The sequence below is a fragment of the Syngnathoides biaculeatus genome, chromosome 11, assembly GCF_019802595.1.
Source record: "Syngnathoides biaculeatus isolate LvHL_M chromosome 11, ASM1980259v1, whole genome shotgun sequence".
NCBI classification, from domain to species: Eukaryota; Metazoa; Chordata; class Actinopteri; order Syngnathiformes; family Syngnathidae; genus Syngnathoides; species Syngnathoides biaculeatus.
The window spans coordinates 12717883-12742887 of NC_084650.1; the positions used below are offsets into that span (position 1 = coordinate 12717883).

Below are 25005 nucleotides of genomic sequence, written 5' to 3' on the forward strand. Positions count from 1 at the left end.
CATTTATACCATTTCTAATCGGACAAGCTGAAAGGAAAAGAAGAAGTCTCCCACTTTTGCTAACTTTTATGCGATCTAAACTAAGTCTTCATATAAGTTTTCTTACCCAAGGAACCAAGCCAAAAAGCTAATGGTAACTGGAAGTGAGTACTCAGACTTTCTACTTTAAGTAGAAGTACAAATACTTGGGGGGGGGGGGGGGGGGGGGGAAGAACATACTCCAGGTAAACAAATTTTTGGCACCAGTCACGTTTCAGTTTTGGTTTCCCGCAGAGGGCCACTTTGACTGTGAAACCATATAAATGTATCATGTTATTAAGAATACACGACAAATTAATGGATACCTATAACTAGTTTTGAAATCAGAAACAAAAGGAAAACGTTTAACTCACAATTCATTATGGAACTTTATCACGTAAGGTCAGAAGGCGCGACATTGTGTCTTTGTGGATCTAGAGAAAGCCCATGACAGAGTACCAAGAGAGGAACTGTGGTACTACTGCATGCGCGAGTCCGGTGTGGCGGAGAAATATGTTAGAATAGTACAGCACATGTTTGATTGGAGCAGAACAAGAGTGAGGTGTGCCATAGGTGTGACAGAAGAATTTTAGGTGGGGGTGGGACTGCATCAGGGATCAGCTCTGAGCCCGTTTCGGTTTGCGGTGGTAATGGATAGGCTGACAGATGAGGTTAAACTGGATTCCCCTTGGACCGTGATGTTCACACATGATATTGTGAGCTGCAGTGAAAGCAGGGAACAGGCGGAGGAACAGTTAGAAAGATGCAGGCACGCACTGGAAAGGAGAGGAATGAAGATTCGCCGAAGTAAAACAGAATATATGTGCTTGAGTGAGAGGGGCGGAGGAGGAAGAGATGGCGAGGGTGGATGACTTCAAATACTTGGGGGTCAACAATACAGCGCAATGGAGAGTGTGGTCAGGAAGTGAAGAAACGGGTCCAAGCACGGTGGAACAGTTGGCGGAAGGTGTCTGGTGTCCTATGTGACAGAAGAGTCTCCGCTAGGATGAAGGGCAAAGTCTATAAAACAGCGGTGAAGCCGGCCATGATGTACAGATTAGAGATGGTGGACAGGAAGCAGAACTGGACGTGGCAGAAATGAAGATGTTGAGGTTCTCGGGTGGATAGGATTAGAAATGCGCTCATTAGAGGGGGCAGCCGAAGTTGGATGTTTTGGAGACAAGGTGAGAGAGAGCAGACTTCGATGGTTTGGACATGTTCAGAGGCGAGAGAGTGCTGAGGATGGAGCCGCCTGGCAAAAGAGCGAGAGGAAGACCAAAGAAAAGGTTGATGGATGTGGTGAGGGAGGACATGAGGGCAGTGGGTGTTAAGAGAGGAAGATGCACGAGAGATGGAAAAAGATGACACGCTGTGGCGATCCCAAACGGGACAAGCCGAAAGGAAAAGAAGATTGTAAATAATCCACTCCAGACAAGCCGTCTTCATTTTCTCCTATACCTATGTATAATAAGCACTAATAACTTTTGTCAATTTTTGAGGGGATAAAATGCGCATTACACAGGAAGACTGTGGGTGTTAGGGAGGAAGATGCACGAGATGGAAAAAGACGACACGCTGGGGCGACCCTTAATCGGGACAAGCCGAAAGGAAAAGAAGAAGAAGAAGGTCAAGCAACTTGTCGATGAACACGATTTGTTTTGGTGGGCCACATTAAATGATGTGCTGGGTCAGATCTGGCCCTTGGGCCTAGCGTTTGACACCTATTAAGTAAAAGTAGCAATTCAGCACCTCGACATAGACGAAATGCAAAAATAGACGGAAATGTCCTTAAATACAAAAAGGAAATATGAATTTTCACTGACAATCATGTAAAATATCCATTTTGAAAACAAAAGCAATTTGACAAAATAAGGAGAAGAAACTCCCGATCTCCGTTTTCAAACGTAGGGAGTAAAAGTAGGAAGGGTTAGGAAAAAAACAAATACTCGAATAACCGGACTGGTTCTAGTACATTCGTGGCGCTACCTGGTCCAGCGACATCAGCAGCCGCTGCGCTTGCAGGAGATGATGGCGTTTGCTCGCCAGAGCGCCGCTGAGGCCGTCGCAGCCGTGCCGCAGCTCATTGCAGCGTTGCATAATGAGAGCCGTGGCGTAATGGTGGCCCGCCGACAGCCGGTGCCCGTGCAGGATGACGACCTGGGCGCGTGACGTCACTTCCTGCCAGGGCCAAAAAGCGCCAAACCGTCCTCGGATGTCAGGGACAAAACTTCCAAGCATGCATCCGTTGACGATAGCCGAAAAAAAGAGCCGGAGCCGACAAACCTGAGCAAACGTTTCCACGGCGTCCAGCTGCTCGAGGGCCTGCTCGACTTGGGCCGGCGTGTCGACGGTCGTGGGCAGCGCGCTCTGCTGAGACGACGCGCGTGACAGACACGACTGCATCTGAAACGTTGGTGACGCAAAATCAGAATCAAAATCAAATGAAGACTGTCCAGCGGGTGACAACTGGGACCACCGAGGCGTGACCGAGGTCTCATTCTGGAGAACGTCGAGGACTGAAATCAATCCCGTCATACAAGATTACAAAAGAAGCCCTTACATTTTTTTTTTAATTAATGATATACAATGACTTTTAATTTTGTAAAGCATTTTAACACACATTGAAATATTACAAATTTATCCTAATAATAATACAGCTTTACTGCAACCTCCAAAATATTGGAAAAAAAAGCCTTTGAAAGATGAAAATATTTTATTTGCATGAAATAAAAGCAATACTTTACTCTCAATCTTACAATACTGTAGAAAATGCATGATTTTATCCAAAACATATATTGGGCAGTAAAATATACAATGTCATTGTACTGGTACAATTTTTATTTAAAAAATATTCAAATTTTCATTTCATTTAAATTTTATTCTATACCCTGCATATCTATTCTCATAAATTTATGTTAATGTAAAATTATACCTATCCCCCCCACAAAAAACTTTTTTTTTCCCCCTCAAAAGATGACTTTCCATGACTGAATAATAAACTTAATCTCATGAAAAAATCTTTTGTGACTGATCAAAAAAAAAAAAAAAAAATTTTTTTTTTACCTTTTAGGTGCTATTTATATGTTTACCTCTTGAAAGCTTTGCTCGTATCGGAGCAACTGCAGGTACTGGTGCAGTTTCAGCCGGTGCTTCTCGAAGTAGCCGTCGAAGGCCAACTCCATGTCTCGGACTTGAGCCAGCAGCCTACAAAATAAAAGAAGACAAGTCAGAACGATTCCGGTTCTTCACAAGTCAGCGGCGCTTGAAGATCTCTCACCGTTGAACCGTCTCCCAGTCCAGGTGGACGTCCCAATCAGGGTCTTCGCTGTGCCTGGCGCTGGTGGTGGACTCCAGACTTGAGAGGAGATGTTGCCCCTCTTTGGACAAAGATCCAATTGCCTCCTGTCGCGGGTGAACACCGTTGATTACGATGCATCGTCAGCTAATACTTGCGAAAAGAAAGCCGTTATTCCAGAATTGAAAGACAATTTCGGCAGCAACATTTTTGAAAAGCAGACGACATATTTTTTTTTATTTTTTATGTTTCCCAGAAGGGTGAAACAATCCTATATTTTCATTTGTACAGCTCAAATAGGAATGGTACACATTTTATGAGATATTTTATTTGTCATGTATTTTGGAATGGTTGGCATAAAACCTGTTACAGATATAATATTCCCAAAATATTGCTTTACAGTTCAGTACATTTAATTTCACTTTCAAAACTAATTATATTTTAGTATTATTCTACATAAAGTAATAGGTATGAAAAATCAACACTAATGTTAGTGTTTTTGCACTAAAGTACATCCTGGCAGCGTTAGCTGCTATGCTAACTCATCAAAAGCAGACTTAGATATATTAATTTTTTTGTATTTATATTCAATAGCAAAACTAGAAGCGGACTTAGGTCAGAGCTATTAGCTTGATGATGAAATTTCTGATGAGTAATGTCGCTTACTATTTTTTTTTCTAATCCTCCAGAAAAAAAAAATTGCTTTTAGTGAACAGGTGCATGTTTTTTTTTAAATCTGCGTACAATCACTACTATTAATTATATGTATGTGAACAAAAAATGTTTAAACAGAAAATCATACAAAAAACACAACTTATTTAAAACTGTTGCATTTATTTTTTTTTTTTTTACTATTTTAATCTAATGTATATTTATAGATTCTTCAGAATTATTGGGCTAATATTTGACCTTGGGTATCAAATTTCGTCCCATATCGTGTAAATGTGTAATTGCATAAGAATTAAAGTCTTTGAATCATCGAGAGGAGGGGGAAAAAAAAGGAGGTATTTTATTCCAAACATCCCCCAAGCCGCTCATCCTCACAAGGCTTACTACACCCCAAAATGGTGGCCAGTCAGTTGCAGAGCACTTGTGGACGCCATCGATCTCACGCTGCCTGCACCAAAGTCATGCGTGTGAGCCGCTAGAACATCAGTGACGGTTATTCAAAACAATATACGGGAAACATTTTTACCCCAGTTACATTTTGCAAGCATTATTTGATGTTTCGTTAGGTGGCAAAAAATATCCTCCGATTCTGGAAGTGGCCCAAAGACTTATGACGTGAACTAAAAGGTACTTTGAGCTTCCTGTATTTTCCATTGTGAGACTCCAGCAGACTCTGGACGGCGTCGCCGTCGCGGGGCACGGCGGACTCGGCCAGCTCATTGCCGAAGGCCTGCAGCGTGTGTGCCACGTCTTTGACGGTCACCGCAAAACTTTCTATAGCCTGCAACAGAACCACGGAAAAAAATGTGAAAAAAAACAAAAAATTCTATATACACACACCATAATTCCCAGCTTACAGAGCGCACCTGGATATAACCCTCGGTACGCAGAAAGTTTAATGCTAGCGCAGTGCTAGCATTAGCACGGGGCTAGCATTAGCCCAGTGCTAGAGTTAGCATTGGGCTAGCGTTTAACTCTTTCTGTGTACCGAGGCTTATAAGTGTGTTTGCTAACGCTAGCGCCGTGCTAATGCTAGCGCCGCATAAACCGCAGGGTTGAAAGCGTGTGAAAAAAGTTGCGGCTTGTAGGCTGGAAACTACGGTACATTAACTCTGTGCCTTTACGGACAAGAATTTGGGTTAGGCTTTTCAGTGAGAGGATATTTCTAGCCCGGTCCTCAAAACATAATGTCCTGTCTTTCACACTAAATAAATCAAATCCCAAATTGGTGGAGGCCACCCTGACAAATTGACAAATTAGTCGGGCCGAGCACTGGGGTACCTGATGTTCTGGGGACGTTCAATACGCAACTTACCGTTCTCAAAACAATCCAGTCGCTGTGACAGTAGTCCAGAGTCCCTCCGAATTCCGACGTCAGCTGGTTTTCGTTGATGTACTTCAGCAGATCTGTGACGGAGCTCAGCATCACCACCTGATGGGTCACGTCCAAAAACAAAAAAATCATACACGTACCGTATACTCATTGACGCAACGGGTCGTCTTACCGGCATTTTGAGCATGAAGTTCTCTTGACTGAAGCGAAAGCCGATGTCGGTGACGGTGCGGTGGAAGAAGCTGGTGGGTCGGAGGACCAGGACCAGGTGGAGGTTCCCGGGAAAGGAGGCCTGTCATTTCAAAAAGGAACAAAACCACATTCACCAGATCCGCTCCGATCGCATGATTGGAGACCGGCAAAAGAAAAGCCCGTATCGTGTGATATCGTCAGCCTCTGGCTAGCCATTTCAGCCCTGCTGCCACATCCTAATAGTGCGCCGAATTGTCCACGTACATGACTAGTACACTCTTTTGTACACATTTGCAAGATCAGTCAGCGTACGAGTAAAACCACAAGGGCACGCTTGACATTTTGTATGACACTTTTTCCACACTCGTACCATAATTTCTGGCCTTCAGAGTGCATCGGATTATAAGCCTCACCCGGTACATTTGTAAAGGAAATATCATTTGGTACATACATATGCCGCAGCTGTGTAAAAGCCGAAAGTGCCCACATTGAAACATGAGATATTTACAAAGAAAGATGGGACACAGAAAGAGTTTAACGCTACTGCCGCATTAGCGCTAACACTAACGCCGCATTAGTAAAGCTAACGCTAATGCTAGCGGCGCATTAGTAACGCTAACGCTGGCGCCGCATAAGTAACGCTAACAGGGCCCGTTAAAATTAAACTTACCGGTAAATATCACTGAGACACGCCAGTAACACAACAGGAACACGCTAGCGCAGCACCAACACTAGCGCAGCGCTAACAGTGCCGGTAAAAGTCACTTCCTCTGCAGATATATATGAGCCTTGTAACCAGGTGCACTCTATAGGCTGGGAATTATGCTAGACCTTTTGTTTACTTCAATGTGTTGTTCATTCTCGCGGCTGTCACGACTAAATGTTTATGACGTGAAGAATACCATCAGCGTGACACAAATGCAGCCGATTCTATCTAACGTCTAAAGCTTAATTGTATTCCCAGTGATTTTGGTTATTATCAAGAAAATAAAAACGGCTAGATAACAGCCCTTGAGCTAATTTTTCCATCTTTATACAAATACACCTTTAGATTGTACCAAGCATTAAAAAACGAACACAAAACTGAAGAAACAAGGGTGGGCTAACAATATTTTCCATGATTGTGATTTATACTTCCCCCTGGTGTCCGAGTTGAGCACAGCAGAATAAGCAGCACGACGCCCATTGAATCATCATGATGCACACACGCTTTGATTATTATTTTTTTAAACATTCATATGCTTAAAAGTGAGTTTTGAGCTATTGTCACATGACAAAAACATTCAGTCATGTCCGTCACGATCTAATGAAGTAGACTGCTGTGCTAAAAAAACAAAAACAAAACATAAACACATATTTTAAGAACATTTAGTGATCCTTTGTACTCATTAGTTGTTTGATTTTCCATTTTCCTTTTGCAGTGAAATAATGGCTGACATTGATTTGTCCCGACACGCCCTCCTTGTCACCGACCTACCGACGTCATCCACGCGCACACGTGTGTTGACGTACATGCGTGACACACACACCGCCCGGTTGTCTCTTCCTTCAACTTCCACGCGGGGCCTCTCGCATGACTAAGCAGACGTACGCTATCCACAAACACACACACACACACACACACACTGCCGCATTCCCACCCTCGAACTTCACCCAAACTCCCGCAGCGAGGGCGATAAAGCCTTGACGTAGTCGTTACCGGGCTGGTCCGGATCTTTGCGGCGAGTCCCCTCCGGCAACGTGTCTCGGCCATGTCGGGATAGCGGCGCATCTAATGCGGCTCGAGTAGTCGACGGCTCCAAAAAGACCCAGCCGGCCGACTCTCTCACTCGAGGGGAAAAAAGGGAAGGATGCGGGCTAACACTCTGTGTCTGCCTCCTCATCTTCCTCTTCATCCTCTCTGCAGAGTCCGGCGTCATCTCATTTTTTTTGGATAGGTGGGGGGGGCTGGGGGGGGGGTGATTTGATTTCAGACAGTGCTAGGTCAATCCAAACTATTAGAAATAGCTCTCAGGATGACGCAGCAATGCAGTTGTGGACTACTGCAAACTAGCAAGTCCGCTCAAAACTGAACATTTTCTTTGTAAAGGCACAACATTCATTCATTCATTCACTCATTCATCTATTTTATCTTTTTTGTTTTTTTAGCTATACAAAATATTGAAGGCAGAAAATGTTGAGAACCATCCCGATAGTGTCCTGCGCTTTCCTATTTGCTTTTGTTTACATCCTGTCCTGTGCTATCTAGTTTGCTACTTGTTGTGTCCTGTCCTGTCCTGTCCTGTCCTGTGCAGTCCAATTCAGGCCTGTCCTGTCATACATATCTGCTAATCATACTGTCCAGCCCTGTCTCCTCCCAGTTACATCCAATCCAGTTCAGTCCTGTCAGAGTGGCAACTGCGCAGTCCGGAACCGTTTGCCACGAGTTGTTGTGTCCTCTCCAGTCCAGGCCAGTTTACCGCAGGTCTTACACGTCAATATAATTTACAAGCGAGGGAGTAATGTTTATCAGACTGTCCAATGGCACAGCAAAACTAGTGAAAAGTCATCCGGGTCAACAACGTGAAGCGCCTCAGCGGCCACACAGCACCGGTTCCGAAAAGAAACGTAAAAACTTACTGCGATTCTGGCCAAGGCGGTCTTGATAGAAGCCCATGTGTCCAATCTCCGGTCTAAAATGATGATGAACTTCACTCCAGGTTGCCTGGTTCTGTTGGGGGCGGGTTGGATTGACACCAAAGCCATGTGAAAATGCTCACGTTGTTTGTCACTTTATGAAAAAAAAATATATATATATGCTTTGTGGTTGTGGGGAAAATAGTTAAGGTAGCATCGCCGACTGCTGCAGTAAACAGTTTTGCAGCCATGTTGTTAGTGGAAGCGAGTGATGATGGATGAATATTGAATTTAATGGATTGGAATTTTGCTCCATTTGACTTCTTTGCCATTACATTTTTGGTGTGGACGTGACATTGATGTTTAAATTTGGAGACAAGGGGAAATTTCTGTCCTGTAAAGCCAAATTTTGACAACTGCTGCTGTAGATTTGTCAAGAGACTGCAGTGACGTGCCAATTCCCCCAAATTGCCGGCATCAGCAATACGTCTGATACGAGCCCCGCCCGGTCAGGCTGTGCACAGAATGTAAACACAACGCGATTGCTGCACTGCAGCGGATTGCCGCCGCAATATTGCACATCATATAACTTGCACATTAAAAGGCCACCAAAAAAAAAATAAAATGTCTCACGTGTTCTCAAAATACTCGTTTGCGACTTTGAACCTGAATACCACGGACAACGTGGATGTCCGGGTGAGCAAAAAAGGAGCCAAACATTTCCTAAAAGTGATGCTCGTTGTTCATCGACCCATTCAATGCGTGTACAGAAAAATGAAACATTATTTCACGAGATAGCAGAAGGTACAGTGAAGAAAACAAGTATTTGAACACCCTGCTACATTGCAAGTTCTCCCACTTAGAAATCACAGAGGGGTCATCGTAGGTGCGTGTCTACCGTGAGAGAGATCATCTAAAAAGAAAAATCCAGAAATCACAATGTATGATTTTTTTCATGATTTATTTGTGTGATACACCTGCAAATAAGTATTTGAACACCTGTCTACCTTTAAAAGTCCACTTCCGCTCCATGTATTATCCTGAATCAGATGCACGTGTGTGAGGTCGTTAGCTGCATAAAGAGACGTGCCCACCCCATACGATCAGTAAGACTCAAACGTGTAGCATGGCCAAGACCAAAGAGCTGTCCAAAGACGTCAGAGACAAATTACGATGTGTACAACTCCACACGGCTGGAAAGGTCTCAAGCAGCTTGGTGGAAAAAAGGTCCACGTTCTGCAATCATGACAAAATGGAAGAAGCTAAACATGACGCTCAATCTCAATCGGAGTGGAACCCCATGCAAGACATCACCTCGTGGGGTCTCAATGATCCTGAGAAAGGTGAGAGGAATCAGCCCAGGACTACACCACAGGACTTGGTCAATGACCCGAAAAGAGCTGGGACCACCCTGTCCAAGGTGAAATCACGCATGGCGCGGAAGGTTCCCGTGCTTAAACCGGCACAAGTCCAGTCAAGGCCCGTCTTAAGTTTGCCAATGACCATTTGGATGATCCAGAGGAGTCACGGGAGAAGGTTTTGTGGTCAGATGAGACCAAAATGGAACTTTTTGGTCATAATTCCACTAACCGTGTCTGGAGGAAGACGAATGATGAGTTCCATCCCAAGAACACCATCCCTACTGTGAAACATGGAGGTGGTAGCATCATGCTTTGGGGGTGTTTTTCTGCACATGGGACAGGACGACCGCACTGTATGAATGAGAGGGTGACCGCGGCCGTGTCTTGTGAGATTTTGGGGAACAACCTAAGACGGTCTTGGCTGGGTCTTTCAACAGCACACAGTCAGGAAAACCAAGAAGTGGCTCCGTGAGAAGCATATCAAGGTTCTGGCGTGGTGTTCAAATACTTATTTTCTTCCCTGTACATCAATCTTAATGGTCATAATCGGTGGATCCGCCTGTTGTCAGTCATGCAACAGATTTCACACACATAGTACATTTGTGCGTACAATTGTCATTATTTCCTTATGCATAATTTTTGTGACATTCAGCGAGATTTATTTTGAATAAAATATGCAAGGTGGCACAATAAAATGTAGGAAAAAAAAACACTTTCTGGAGAAGATGTGCTCAATTTGCTCACTTATCCAACTGTCCACAAATGATAACAATCTTCATTTTTATTTCAATGCACCCATTTCATGGGCGCCAAGTCATCTTTCATGCTCAAATTATACCTAAATTGCGGCCACAAATTAGTACGCGGTGGCCGCAATTCATCATTTTTCGCACTCTGCTGTCAACTGCCGGCTCATTCAAAACCGATATATTCACGTTTGGATAGAGAAAAACAGTAATAACTGCAGAATGGATTGTCAATTATCATCAATATCAATCAAATATGATTACTAATTCCCTAAACGTCCCAAATAAGATGAACACTGAAGTTGAAATGGTTTGACTCCGTCAAGAAATGTGGAAGGAGGAGGAGGAAACTGGGGTATTTTTATGACAATTTACTGCGTACTGCGGCCAGAATTGTACGTTTTATTTTTCTCCTCGTATGTGTGGGACTCCACGAACGTGAGAATGACGAGAGGACAAACCGAGGGATGAGCGTCAGGTACGTGAAGACTTTGGCCAAGGCCTCCTCCGGGATGTCCCTGAAGGCAGAACTTTCCGGCAGCGTGATGATGACGCTGGAGTCTTCCCCGCGACCACCTGATATCAATAAAATGAAATATGCGGCGCGTGAACGTCCCTCGGGAGCCGATTCGCACGTGCATTTGAATCAGGAAAAGGCCTCACCCGAGAGGTACGCAACCTTTTTCTCGATGTAGCCGCCGACTTCCTTCATGCTCAAGGGGACGGTGACCTCTGCGGGAAAACAGAAAAGGCCTGACATTTTGGTTTTGAGAACAGGGTCTTCTCCGGGCTCTCCGGTTTCCTCCCACGTCCCAAAAACATGCAACATTCATTGGACACTCTAAATTGCCCCTCGGTGTGATTGTGAGTGCGGCTATTTGTCCTCATGTGCCCTGCGATTGGCTGGCAAACCCTTCAGGGTGTACCCCGCCTCCTGCCCGTTGACACCCGGGATGGGCTTCGGCACTGCCTGCGACCCTTGTGAGGATAAGAAGCTGAGAAAATGGATGGATGGATGTTTTTAAAGTAAGTACAGTAAAGCCTCGGTTCTCGAACATCCCCGTTTTCGAACGAAAATTTCGAGATTTTTTTTTTTGCTTCTGTTTTCGAACGAAAATCGGTACTCGAACGCCCCCGACAAAACCTGGAAATAAGATATTGTGAGTGGCCAGAACAGCTGACCCACGACTCGCTTTGTTGTGAATTCCCGCGCCGCTGATAAAAACCCGGAAATAGCATAACGCGCGTGACCCACGCACGACACGTTTTGTTATTGTCAATTTGAACGTCCCCTGAAAAAAACAAAACAAAACAAAAAAAAAAAACAGAAATGACAACCATCGCACATTTGTCATTCTGGATAACGTAGCCTCTGTACACAGACGTGTCCCAGTAGTGACTGTTGTTTTTCTTCTTGTTGAGGACTACCGCATGAACCCCCAATGATGGCGCCAAAGAAGGCAAGTTGCTTGTTTAAAGTTATTCTACACTTTTGTTAAAAAAAAAAGTTGCCTGGGGGGCCGAGTCGCTAAAGATACAGCAATGCACTCCCAGCCTAGCGTACTCTACTACTAAAGCATACATTTTAAGCAGAAAATAAATATATTTCTTAAATTATTTTATTATAAAAAGTAGTTAAACTATACATGTATTTCTACTATGCAGTTTATTATCAGGAAAAGCTAAAAAAAAATGCTTTAAAAGGCCCGATTTTTTTAGGCTTTGAACGCATTATTTCTTCTTCCATTCATTGTAATGGGAAACATCGATTCGGTTTTCGAACAAATCACTTCTCAAACCGTTTTCTGGAACGGATTGTGATCGAGAACCAAGGCATCACTGTCAGTCAATTTAAGTTGAGTTGAGAGTGAAGACTTTAAAAGCTACTTTGCAAAAATGACTTTTGAACATAATGAGCTGTTTTCATTTGGATTTTTAGCCTCTTTTTTTGTATTTGAATACAAACGTGCAACCTTTACAACGATGCGTTGCTGGCCAAAGTGGCCAAAATACATAGCTATCCCTTCAATCTGACAACCAACATATGGAAAAAGATGAACAATAATACTTGTGATTGATACAAGAAGACAAGTTGATCCCTCTGGAGTATTTGCTCATATTTAATGGAGCCAAATTTAAAAAAAATAATTTGAGCAGTGCGCCGGAAAAAGTAAAGCGGTGCAAAAAAAAAGATGAGAGGACGTGAGCAACGGCGCGAGCGAGGTGTGCGTTTGGCTTCGCCGAAAGCTGTAATGGAGCGTGTCGGGCTTCTGGGGGCGCGTCTAATGAACTCCGATCCCACCCGCTGAATATTTGATGCGAATGCGCGTAACTGAGAGCGTCTGAGCCCTCGAGCAGGGCCGACGTTACCTGGGATGAAATTTAAAAAAAAAAAAAAAAAAAAAGACATTTACACTCTGCGCCGCACTTCAGGAACACGAGACAGAATTGAAGATGCCTTCACAAGCTCACGGGCAGTACATTTTGGTAGGGAATAAATAATGAAAATATGATTCAAAACCAATGACTGAACATTTGTAGAATTCAGTGAGGAGAAAAGTCAATAAGTTAAACTTTTGCGGATGCTCCTTTTTTACCCAATCGGGACCACTGACCTGTTGTGAGTAATAACGCTGGTATTACAGTACTTGAGGGGGACTCTGTCGGTCGAGCAAGCGACATTTTACAGCAGACCGACGTCACACAAAGAGCTTGACCCGGATAAGATAATCCTGCACCCGCATGCAAGACCTCCACTCGGCCAATTGTGTTCGCGTTCCTCAGAGATTTCGCACAAACTTTCCAGTTTTTGCAGAGGTGGGAATGAAATAATCCCGAGTTCAGGAATGTTGGAGAAAACAAGGTTTAGTTGTTGACCCCCCCCCCCCCCTACAAATCCCTCAAGACCGGAAAAGTCATCTGACATGGTGGCACTTTTACGTGCTGACAAAACACTTACAAACAGATTGCGATGCGACAAGTGGCAAAGAGTCGCAGATATAGATGAAAAATCTGTTTGGAGAAGATGTAACCAGGAGAAATAGCCATCCGTCCATCAATTTATTTGCCGCTTATCCTCACGAGGGTCGTGAGGAGTGCTGGAGCCTATCCCAGCTGTCAACGGGCAGGAGGCGGGGTACACCCACAACTGGTTGCCAGCCAATCGCAGAACACATGGAGACAAGCACCCGCACTCACAATCACACCTAGGGACAATTTAGAGCATGCAATTAATGTTTCATGTTTTTGGGATGTGGGAGGAATCCGGAGTGCCCGGAGAAAATCCACGCAGGCAACGGGGAGAACATGCAAACTCTACACAGGCGGGGCTGGGATCGAACTCAGGTTCTCAGAACTGTGAGGCCAACGCTTTACCAGCTGATCCACCGTGCCACCCAGAAGAAATATGACAATGTTTAATCTTGAAAAAAAAGAAAGAAAGCACCTTTAATCCCCCTGAGTGCAAAAATCCCCCTCATGAACATGCAAATACATTTCTAAAATCGAGAGGGAGACGAGAGAGAGCACGAGAGAGAAAGAGAGCAAGAGAGAGCATGAGAGAGCGAGAGGGAGAGCACGAGAGAGAGAGAAAGAGAGAGAGAGCATGCGAGTTCGAGAGAGAGAACGAGAGAGAAAGAGGGAGAGAGCAAGAGAGAGAGAGAGCAAGAGAGAGACATTGAGAGAGAGCATGAGAGAGAGAGCAAGAGAGAGAATGAGAGAGAGCACGAGAGAGAGCACAAGAGAGAGTGTGAGAGAGGGCAAGAGAGAGAGAGAAAGCACAAGAGAGAGAGAGAGAGCACGAGAGAGAGAACGAGAGAGGGAGAGAGAGAGAGAGAGAGAGAGAGAGAGAGAGAGCATGCGAGTTCGAGAGAGAGAACGAGAGAGAAAGAGAGAGAGAGAGAGAAGAGAGAGAGAGAAGAGAGAGAGAGAGAGAGAGAGAGAGAGAGAGAGAGAGAGAGAGAGAGAGAGAGAGAGAGAGGAGAGAGAGAGAGAGAGAGAGAGAGATGTTACCTCGTGCGACAGCACTTTCTGGGTCAAGAGAATATGCCAACACGCTTAGCACGGCAACAGGAAAAGATTAGCGGGTGAATGCATTCGAATTGAAAGCAAAATTTGGTGTTTTCTCCACCGTCTTGACCGTCTTTTATGGTCTATCGACCGGCTGGGAAAATCTTTTGTACCTCCCTCTTAACTGATTCCTTTGAACAACGACATCCCACCATGCTCGTCTTGCGCCGCAAGCGTGAACAACAAGAATGTCAGGAAAAGGCGACTAGAACAGCCGGACCTCATTTGGAGTTGATGAGAAAATCGTCAGAAATGTGTGCTGGGAGCAAATTGACCCAAATAAAAATGAAATCAGAATCAAAATCAGCATTATTGGCCAAGTGTGTAACAAACAACACATGAGGAATTTGTCTGCGGCAGTCGGCGGCGCCTTGGTATGACGTTCGGAACAAAGAACAAAGGATCATTTCCCACGCCGCACCTGCTGATCTCTTACGGTACTTTAACACAGTGGACTGGGATCACGATGGTAGCGTGAACCAGATTAAGTCCAAGACCTTTTGCTCAGTCGTTGTGGACTGTATTTTAGGAAACTTTCATATAGTACAGTTCTTCTGTCTTACAGTGGTCACAAAGTCATTACACATTCCAGTCCGGCATAAACGGTCCAGAAAAGTTGCAGAAGGAAAATTAAAGCCTGCTCTTTTTGTTTGGAATGGCGACAATAAAATACTTTAAATCAAGGGTAGAAGTACTCTTAATAAATGACATTCATTCAAGTTCTGAGCCACTTATCCTCACGAGCAAGAGGTGCAGTGGGATGTACACTGAAATGGATGCCAGCCAATCGGAGGGCACATCGAGACAGACAACAGATGCGCTCATGATCACACCTATGGGCAATTTAGAGTCTCCAGTTTTTTTATTTTCAATTTTTATTTTCTTTTGTATGTGTGCCAGAAAGGCATCGGGAGAACGTGCAAACTCCACAGACGCGGGGCTGGGATTTGAACCCTGGTCCTCAGAACTGTGAGTCCGACGCTCGAAACAGTTGCCATGCCGCCGTAATGCGATATCGAGCCATCCATTTTCTTAGCCGCTTATCCTCACAAAGAATCCCGGGAAGTGCTGGAGCCTATCCCAGCTATCATCAGGCAGGAAGTGGGGTAACACCCTGAATTGGTTGTCAGCCAATCACAATCACACCTACGGGCAATTTAGAGTGCCTAATTAATGCTGCATGTTTTTGGGATGTGGGAGGAAACCAGGCACACCCGGAGAAAACCCAGACGGGCACGGGGAGAGCATGCAACCTCCACACAGGCGGTACCTCAAAAACTGTGAGGCAAAAGCTCGAACCAGTTGCCCCGCCGCCGTAATGTGATATCGATCCATCCATTTTCTTAGCCGCTTATCCTCATAAGGGTTGCGGGCGGCACTGGAGCCTATCCCAGCTATCATCGGGCACGAAGTGGGGTTACACCCTGAACTGGTTTCCCAGCCAGTCACAATCACACCTAGGGGCAATTTAGAGTGTCCAATTAATGTTGCATGTTTTTGGGATGTGGGAGGAAACCAGAGAGCACACCCGGAGAAAACCCACACGGGCACGGGGAGAGCATGCAACCTCCACACAGGCGGGGCCGGGACTGAACCCGGTACCTCAAAAACTGTGAGGCAAAAGCTCGAACCAGTTGCCCCGCCGCCGTAATGTGATATCGATCCATCCATTTTCTTAGCCGCTTATCCTCATAAGTGTTGCGGGCGGCGCTGGAGCCTATCCCAGCTATCATCGGGCACGAAGTGGGGTTACACCCTGAACTGGTTTCCCAGCCAGTCACAATCACACCTAGGGGCAATTTAGAGTGTCCAATTAATTTACCCGCGCAGGCACGGGGACAACATGCAAACTGACTGAACCCGGTACCTCAAAATTTGTGAGGCTAAAGCTCGAACCAGTTGCCGCGCCACCGTAACGCGATATCCTGCGCAAAATAAATAAATGATGCCTCAAAAAGGGATCATCTCCATGACAACGGATTAAGCCATCAACCGTCGCTCTAATCTTGATTTCACGTTGTTCATATTTTAATTTTGACTCTCGACAAGTGCGAGTTTCTCATCCCGGCACAGCAGACCAAGCGCATGGACGATAACCGTCAATCTCAGGTTAAAGTATCGCGGCGTGAATTAAGAGTTTACGCTTATCACTGGCTCACTTGTAAAAAAGAAAAAAAAATGTTTTTAAAAATTATGAGTGTTCTCAAGTTTACGCACAGCAAAACGTATACGGAAAAAGCAAAGGATAGTAAATCAAACAATGAGATGAGCCCTGCCAAGGTAATCTCATTACCTTGCGTCTCCATGACACTCGTAACCCAAATTGCATGAATAAAACATTCCAAAAGGCTCCACATAAACTCAGCAGGTTCATTAGGAACACATTTTACACGTCATTTTTTTTTTTCAGTTTTCCCTCTCACGCAACGAACACAGCACGCCTGAGCCCGCCTGAAAAGGGAGCACGATTGTTGTTTTTAAAGGGACATTTTTCAAATCGCTGCGGCAAACGAGTTATGAGACCGGCTGGCAAATTATTAGGCAGGAAAATGAGGAAACCATCTGTGACGGCTTCAGATGGGGAAACCGAATCCCCGTTACGGCCGGCGAAGTGGAACGCGGACGGTACTGGGCAAAAACATGCGGCGTTCACTTCTTCCGCAGCCTGGAAGTTGCACATTTGGTGGATAAAAATAGCCCCCCCCCACACACACACACACCCACCGTGGAAATGGCAGGTTTTCGTCATGTGAAGGGGGGAAAAAAAATGAGAGCATGAAAAATCATTTCAAAACTTTCTCCAGCATTAATGTGACCGATAACCTTGCAAGTCAATTGAAAAAAAAAAAAACAAAAAAAAACTTGTATTCAAATTGATATGAGATTGGAGTGAGTGGCCACACGCTTGTCACCATTTTAAGTGCCTCAGATAAACCCCAAGCAGACTTTAGATGTTCTAGTAGGCTTTTGCTGGCATTTTTGTTGCTTTCTGCTGGTTTTCAGTCCTCTACATGGACTAAGGCCCCAGTTGGAGCTGGAGAAAAACACCCTAAAGCGCAAGACCCCCCCCCCCCCCCCACTTCATTGTAAATATATTTTTTGGGAGTGGGGGGATTTGTGGCAAACATGGTTTCTTAAAACTGATACAAAATCTCTCAAACAAATGAGAAAACGTACAGCATTTATTTCAAAGTGATTGCATGCTTACCTATTTCGGTTAAAGTGACATAAAATGTTATGTTGTTATTTTTACTTTATATATTTGTCATCAGTCCTTCAATTTAAAAACAAATCGAGTTTCTCACCAGTTACTCAGTATTGTACTCGAGTGGATTTTTTTTTTTCCACTGAAGAGTAATTATTTGAAGGACTACTTTTTTTTTTTACTTTTTCCTCAAGTCACCCTGATAAAAATCTTCCATAGAACATTTCTAAAGATTTTTTTAAACAACTATAGAACTTTAGGACCCAAGTCCTACAGAATTTCTTTAGAAAACATTGTGTTATGTGGAAATTCTCTGGAAAATCACAGCCAAGTTGTTCTGTACAAATTCCATAGAAAATTTTTAACAGGGAATTTTGTTTGAAAGTACTCTTACTTGAGTGCTCCCATTTAACACGCGAAACGATTGGCTAATTCTGAAGTTTGTGCCCAAGTAGGTAACACAAACTGTAACTGTAACTTGTAACTGAGTAAGTAATAAAAAAAAAAAAAGTACCAGCTAGATGAGAGCATCCACCGTTTGCGTCGAATGTACTCACGTTGCAGCGTGCTCTCGAGCTGGGATCCGGCCCGCACGAGGCAGCCGTAACTCTCCATCTCCTCGGCGGTCTCGGCCATGCTGGACTCCTCCAGCGCGGAGGCCGGGCCCATCCCCCCGACCCCCCAACCCTACTCGCCGGCGGCCGGAACGCAACCAGACGAGCGATCCGGATCCCGTCACATCCTCTCTGCAGTTCTACACGCGCAGCTCGCGGGTGAGCGCCAGCGTGTCCGGCCGGGGTTCATTCAAGCTTGCCGGAACTCGCTGACCTTGAACTCCACGCGGCGCTTCTGCTCGGGAAGAAAAACAAACGCTCAATCAGCTGTTCGATCGCTCACAACAAACATGATTCCTTCCGTCTGACCACTTACTGGCCTTGTGCTGCCCCTCCTCCAGCTTCCCTCCCTCCCTCCCTCCTTCTCTCTCTCTCTCTCTCTCTCTCTTTCTCTTTTTGAGCTTTAGGGTGTCGCCTCTGCACTAAAAAACCCCGACAGCAAGCCATCTCCTCACAGTCCCACTAACACATCCTCCCATGTTTTATGGCTCCGGCGTAGTGCTCCGAAACCCAAACAGCGGGCAGAATTGTTTGGCTGAGAGCGTTCTTGTCGTCACCGACATGAAGCAGCTGTGGGAAAGGGAGCTTTTGTGAGAGGACATGAAAGTCCCAACACACCCTTCGGTCGGCAAGTCGGGGCACAGCAATCGCATTCAAGAGAGAACAAGCGTGTCATTGTGCACAGAAGCGATCCCGACCCACGCGGAGTCTTTTCTTAGATCCAGTCCACGGCTGTGAGGCCTACGTGATAGATGCGGACACGCTTCCTGTAAGTCAGAGGTGTCCAAATGATGGCGTCGGCGGCCAGGAGTGGCCCCGCCAGTGCACACCGTGTTCCACCTACGTCATAAAAATCACGTGACTTTTGTTTACCTCGCCAAATTGCCGGTCAAGCTAAGCATTGGTCAATGCTAAGTCAGTTGAAGATGACCCGAAAATATGTCTTATAGCACGACGCCCAGTCTTGTCTGATACCATTAGACATTTAGAAGGTGAAAATAAACAAAGATACGCGGAAAAATTAGATAAACCCGGCATAGAGGACCCATCATTAGTCAATGATTTTCCGCTTATCTTGGACAACTGGTTCCACGCATGAGTTATGAGTAAGTCGTTGAGATTTACACGTTAAAGTTTGAAAGCGTAGAAAAGTCTGGATGCATACAAATACTTCATTGCTGGATCTGTTCTCGATCAGGAATAAATCCCACAGAGTGACGGGTTGACAGCTCGTGAACTCGGAAGCGTGTTAGGCCACACGTTAACCTTTGCTGGAATCCATCAATCTTTTCAGATAGTATTCAATACAAATACCAATATTTAAATAAATGACCCCTGGTTTTACACAAACTCGCATTCATTAACTATGATTGGAAAAAAGACGACAGTTGACGACTCGTGAATACGGAAGTGTATTTGGCCACACATTAAGCTTTGCCGGAATCAATAGATCTTTTCAGCTAGTATTCAATACAAATACCAATATTTAAATAAATGACCCCTCGTTTTACACAAACTCGCATTCGTTAACTATGATTAGGAAAAAAAAAAAAAAGAGGACAGAGTCGTCTCCACGGAACGTACACGGAAGCGAATGCGGCCACACGTTAACCTCTAAACTTCTGCGACAGCTCTCAAATGAGTCAACTCGGCATTATAAATCCTTCTTGGTTATTTGAGATGAACAAGAATAATTCGTACCTGAAATGATCGCTACACAGGCGTGTGTGTATTTTGGTTGGGCACCATCCATCACGTTTAATTGCCGAAATCCGTCGATCTTTTCAGCCGGTATTCCATAGAATGATCTCTTTGAATATCTGTCTCGTCTGTCGTGACAGCCAGCAGCACAACAGGTCTCGGGTATTGTAACTATTCTCCTTCGGTTCAATGTCTCCCACAATGTCGAGCAGCTCCGTTTGACCTGCAATATGGCGCAGTGAAAATGGTGACGCCACGTGCACCACCTCGATATTCGGTATGTGTCAAAGTCTTGACAGCAGATGCAAAGACACAATATTGTGAAAAATTGTTCAGATACAGTTTACCCATCTTCTTCACTGATTGACTGGCCACCAGTTCAAGGTGTAGTCGGTGTATTCGCTTGGAATTAGCCGGGATAAGAACTCTTGTAACCCTAATGAGGATGAGCGGCTTGGAAAATGAATAGATGGACTTTCCCTGATTTTGTGGGCGGGGCTAACCACCCCACACAACTCTCAAATGATTTTTTTTTTTTTTCTTTTTGGCGATGCTGCTCAGTTGTGAGTTAGCTGTGCTTAAGGCCCATTTTTGACTCCAACGTGCAGTTACCATGTAATTTTTTTAATTAATTCAAATTCGGTAGACTTGTTTTGGGCATTATTCTTCTTCCAAACGGCCCTAGCAGACTTTGTAGTTTGGACACCTCTGTTGTACATCGCGGCCGTAGATGGAAGGCGCCTGCACTGAGATTCCACAACTAACAAACACACACAAAAAAAGAGAATGGGCAATTTCTTCCAAATGGTCTTTATTACAGAAAAATCTTCAGGATTTCAATAGAATTTCAGTACATTCATCTTCGAGGTTTAGGAGTGTTTGAGGCCAGCGAGCCAAAAGGGCACGAGATGGTACGGTGTCCATAACCTCTTGGTTGTTTTTTTTTTTTTTTTGGTACATTTTGATTTTCTTACAAAAAAAAAAAATAGTGGCTAGGGAAAGAAAGAAAACAGTTAAAAGTACAATCCACTCTTGCGATTTATTCTCTGGTTTAGACAAGCAAAATATTAACGTTCCATAAAAACTTTAAGCTCCCCCCGATTTAATTTTTTTTCTTCTTTTTTTTTTTTTAAACAAAGCAGGCTCATTTTTTGTTGCCATTACATTGCCGTGTGGAGGTAACAAATCAGGCCTGAAAGCATTTTTTTTTTTTGTAAGAATATCAACAGAGGCTAACCTTCCATAATACAAGGCTTAAAAATGAGTAAAATGGTAATAAATATGTAACAATATAATTGTGTTGAAAAAAAAAAAAAGCCTCGATATAGTGTATTCGAAAAGATGTACGTGATTGAATGGAATGTATCATATGCATTATGGAAGCACGCAGCACAGTACACACTGAGGTCCGTGTGCCTCGGCGAACAGTTGACATTTCGCGACTGACGTTTCCACCTGCGGTCCAGGAGTGGTCCAAAAAGAACTTAGCAGGATTTCAGACAAAAAAAAAAAAAAAACAAACGTAACATGACCGAAGCCAAACACTAACCTTTTTTACATTTGGGTAAATCTAGCTTAAAGAGCAGCATGTCTGCCATATATTTGTATTTTTAAATCCTCAAACTTTACAGTAGTGCCTTGAGATACGAGTGACGCCACTTGTGAGTTTTTGGAGTTGTCGTTTGGCCGATTTTTTTGCTTTGCCCTGCAAACAATTTTAGATTCGTAGCGTGAACCCAACTAAATTCACTTCAGAAAATGCAGCACCGGTTTAATGCCACTCTCAATCAAGGTTTACTGTCAAAATGAAGAGAATCACCAGTTCTTCGCTTAATGCCAACACAATGGGGAAATGCCATAGACGGGCTAACGAATAGGATCAGAGTCACATTTGTAGACAGGTAACTCACAGGCATATTCTTTATCCTCTGTGAAGAAAGACTTATTAGTACTGAAGAGACGAGACGCCAACATGAAAGAACAGCAACGTGCCTAAACCTGAAGTCAGAAATGTGGCAAAAATATTTAAAACATTCAATTTAATAATTACTTTTTTTTAAGCACAATATTAGTTATTATTTCTTACATAATGGTTTTTATCCACTTTTTTTGCGAGGCTGCAAGGAATTAATGGCATATCGATCCATTTCAAAGATAATTTGAATTATGAGCGCGGTCTCGGAACAAATTAAAGTCGTACGTCAAGGCACCACTTTACATGGCAAGCTGATCTAATGCGATTACCAAGTAAATGCTCTGAAGAACACATATTCAAGTAGTCACAAATACATTTGGGGCATCTTTCTTCCCGTTACAGAATTTGGTGGACAGCACACAAAAACACACACTCTTAGGTCACATATGTAGTTTTTTTTTTTTTTTTTGGCTTTCAGCATCTGAGATCCGTACAGGATACCACATATATATTATTACTCTCGTCTTAATTGGACTCTTTAAATTAAACAGTTGAAGCGTGACTATTTAGGTCACGCAGTGAGCTTTGCCACAGTGCCCTGAAATCGCTAATCTATTCCTTAATTTTAAAACACACGCATGCGCGTTTTGGACTTTTTAGAGCGCGTGGACGGCTCTCCGCCATCTCTTCAACTTGAGCGACAAGTTTGCAAACCATTGATTGACAAAGAAAAACAAAAAAAGAAAGAAAAATCACCCCCAAAAAAAAAAAAAAAGAGCAAAGTGATATCTCTGTTGGAAAAGAAAAAAACATAACCATGAAACAAAACATTGGCCGTGTCACCTTGAAAACATTGCGTCGCAAAGACAGTGATTTGAATTAATAATTCTTATTATTCCCCATGCAGACGAGCGTCGGGTGCGAGTGGCAACGTTTTGACTGCTTGTTAAAACACAGCGGTCAGATTGGGACAAGGCAGCTGTGTATGCATTCATTTGTAGCCAAAAAAGACGAATAGTCAAGTTTGTCATCTGAGTAGTTAAAAAAATAACGCAGGGCACTGCTCTGCGGGCGTGTATGGGTGGCGTGTGGGCGTGACTCGGGCTGTCATAATTGGACAGAGGAGGACAGAAAGTTGAGTTCTTTTTTTTTTTTTTCCTGCTCCCCCTTAAAGTCAGAAGTGCCGTTTTGCCTTCCCCCGTGATGGTCACGCATCTGACCTGATTGGCGCGGAACCCTGAAATGTGGCCGCTTTTGCTGCCGCCGCCGTTGCTGTGCGTCCCCGTCACTGGCGCTCCCTCAGCTGCTTGTAAGAGATGGGTGCCACATCTGCAGCCTGGAGACAGGGGTGGGGTGGGAAAAGTGGTTTAAATGCAAGCCGCGGCAAAGAACCGAAAGGCCAAAAAAAAAAAAAAAAAAAAAAAAGACAGAAAAGTCATCGCGTGGAGAATACACCGCGACCGGGGGAACAGGGAAATTACTGAGGGAAATGCTCACCAAACAGCGAGCGGTAGCAAATGTGCTCGCACTCTTAAGTTGAAGCAGCGATACTTACGTGGGCGGAAAAACTAATGTACTTACATAAAATGACTGCGCTCCTCTGCGAATGAGCTCAGCAGGAAATCGCACGGATGGGCACGTAATTAGACGCCCACCCAAAAGTGGTTTGTAATAATCTCTGCGCACGCATCGCTTCCACTCAAAATTGAGTTGACAAACATAACGGCGCTAGAGAGGCTACCTCTTTGTCTGTAAAAACATTTGTAGCCATTTCCATCTAAAAAAATAAAATGATTATCACAAAACAGACAATGAAAGTTATATTTTTCTCCTATCAGCTGACGTCTCAGTCGCTTGGAACATATTGACACCGGACATGCTTAAGGTCCGCTGCTTTTACTGTCATTGGCCGCAAAGCATTTATTTTATTTTATCTTATCTGTGGCATTGTTCCTTGGCCTTCAGATGCCACAAAATTGCACCAAAGCATTTTTTTTTTTTTTAAATATTAGACAAGACTGTGGCTAGAAAAATACAAAAACAGCCAATAGTTTTTCAGCAAACAATGAGGATGCCCGAAAAAAAAAGTATAGAAAAAAAAAATAAACACAGGGTTTCACTGTACCAAGTTTTAACAGGGGTAAAAAAAAAAAAATATTTCTCCAAACAATTTCACCCTCAAAGGAGTGCTAAATTTGCTAAAGCTGATTTTTTTTTTAACACCTAATTTTAAGATGGCTGAAGACAACGTTTTTCACCCAGAAATTATTTTTTTTAACAACAACAACAAAGAATTCTCCAGCATCTGTTCAAATGTGGGGAATACAAGTGAAAATGAATCAGAAAATGACATATTGAAAGACTGATACCTGCAAAATCTACTCAAATTTGTACTCCAAATACTTCCCAACAGTGAATACTAGTCTCTCTCCTTTTGCTTTTACCTGGGTGCTCACTGGCGGTCATCGTCGGGCAGCTAGTTGGAGAACACAAATGAAGGTTAAGCACCTTAGGCCAACGTTCAACAAGACATTCAGAGGTCACGGCGCGGTCACACTTAGCTCTAGCGCTACAGGATGCGGTCTAAGCACACACTCGCGCCAGCTCACAAAAACAGAACAACTATGAACTAAAATGACAACACCCCTCTGACCACACAGCTGCTGCTGCTGCTGCTTTGGATGTTCACATTGCAGAGAGAATTGGTGGAAGTTTGCAGCTTCCGAGGGAAGCGCGAGACAGGACTTTGCTCGTATTGCCTCGCTAAAGTGCGGAGTAAAAATAGCACTTAGCCGTTACAATGGCATTTTTAATCAGCTGCAATATGAACATTTTCATGTGTTGACAGGAGAAAAGCCCCTGTATCATCAAATGACACCAAAAATGTCTGACACACGTGAAACGTAGTCATCCTGTTTCATTTCACAAATATTTTAAAATCAACCTTTATGTGATAAATTTGTATAACACTTGATCAAACACTTGTGATAGCCTGTTTTGCTTTGGACAAAATGAGCAAACAATAGAAAATGAATAGTTTGTCAAATACAGTGGTGCCTTGAAATATGAGGAAGAGTTGTAAACGTGGCCATCACAAATCATCCCCCCCCATTGAAATGAATGTAAATGCCTTTAATCTGTTCCAGATCTGCCCCAACCCAAAAAAATAGTTTTTTTTTTTTTTTAAGAACTAGCACTATTGTACTTAAAAATGTAAAGTAATTACACGTTTAAAGAGTGCAAATAAATCAAACCATTTCTGCCACTTTTTT

General features: G+C 43.8%; 2 protein-coding genes across 12 annotated transcripts in view; both read right to left on the minus strand.

The window, feature by feature from the left end:
* Positions 1 to 18468, minus strand: part of mcf2a (MCF.2 cell line derived transforming sequence a) — a 34858-nt gene extending 16390 nt beyond the window's left edge. For 3 of the 4 annotated variants that reach the window (XM_061835213.1, XM_061835211.1, XM_061835214.1), the window contains exons 1-11: positions 18061 to 18421; positions 10894 to 10962; positions 10692 to 10806; positions 8127 to 8217; positions 5488 to 5607; positions 5298 to 5414; positions 4614 to 4763; positions 3296 to 3420; positions 3108 to 3222; positions 2302 to 2421; positions 2005 to 2196 (exon numbers count right to left, since the gene is read on the minus strand). In XM_061835213.1, the coding sequence (XP_061691197.1) occupies positions 2005 to 2196; positions 2302 to 2421; positions 3108 to 3222; positions 3296 to 3420; positions 4614 to 4763; positions 5298 to 5414; positions 5488 to 5607; positions 8127 to 8217; positions 10692 to 10806; positions 10894 to 10962; positions 18061 to 18172 (1326 nt within the window). In that variant the 5' untranslated portion in view covers positions 18173 to 18421. The other variant, XM_061835212.1, reaches the window with a different exon arrangement.
* Positions 18469 to 20612: 2144 nt separating this feature from the next.
* atp11c (ATPase phospholipid transporting 11C) overlaps positions 20613 to 25005 on the minus strand; it is a 53068-nt gene continuing 48675 nt past the window's right edge. For 4 of the 8 annotated variants that reach the window (XM_061836017.1, XM_061836019.1, XM_061836014.1 and 1 more), the window contains 2 exons: positions 24178 to 24209; positions 20613 to 23069 (listed from right to left, as the gene is read on the minus strand). Coding sequence is in view for 2 of the 8 variants with exons in the window: in XM_061836019.1 (XP_061692003.1) it covers positions 24186 to 24209 (24 nt within the window). In the remaining 6 variants the exon portion in view is untranslated. Of the gene's footprint in view, positions 23070 to 24102; positions 24210 to 25005 lie in introns of all 8 variants that reach the window. The other 4 variants (XM_061836018.1, XM_061836015.1, XM_061836013.1 and 1 more) reach the window with 2 other exon arrangements.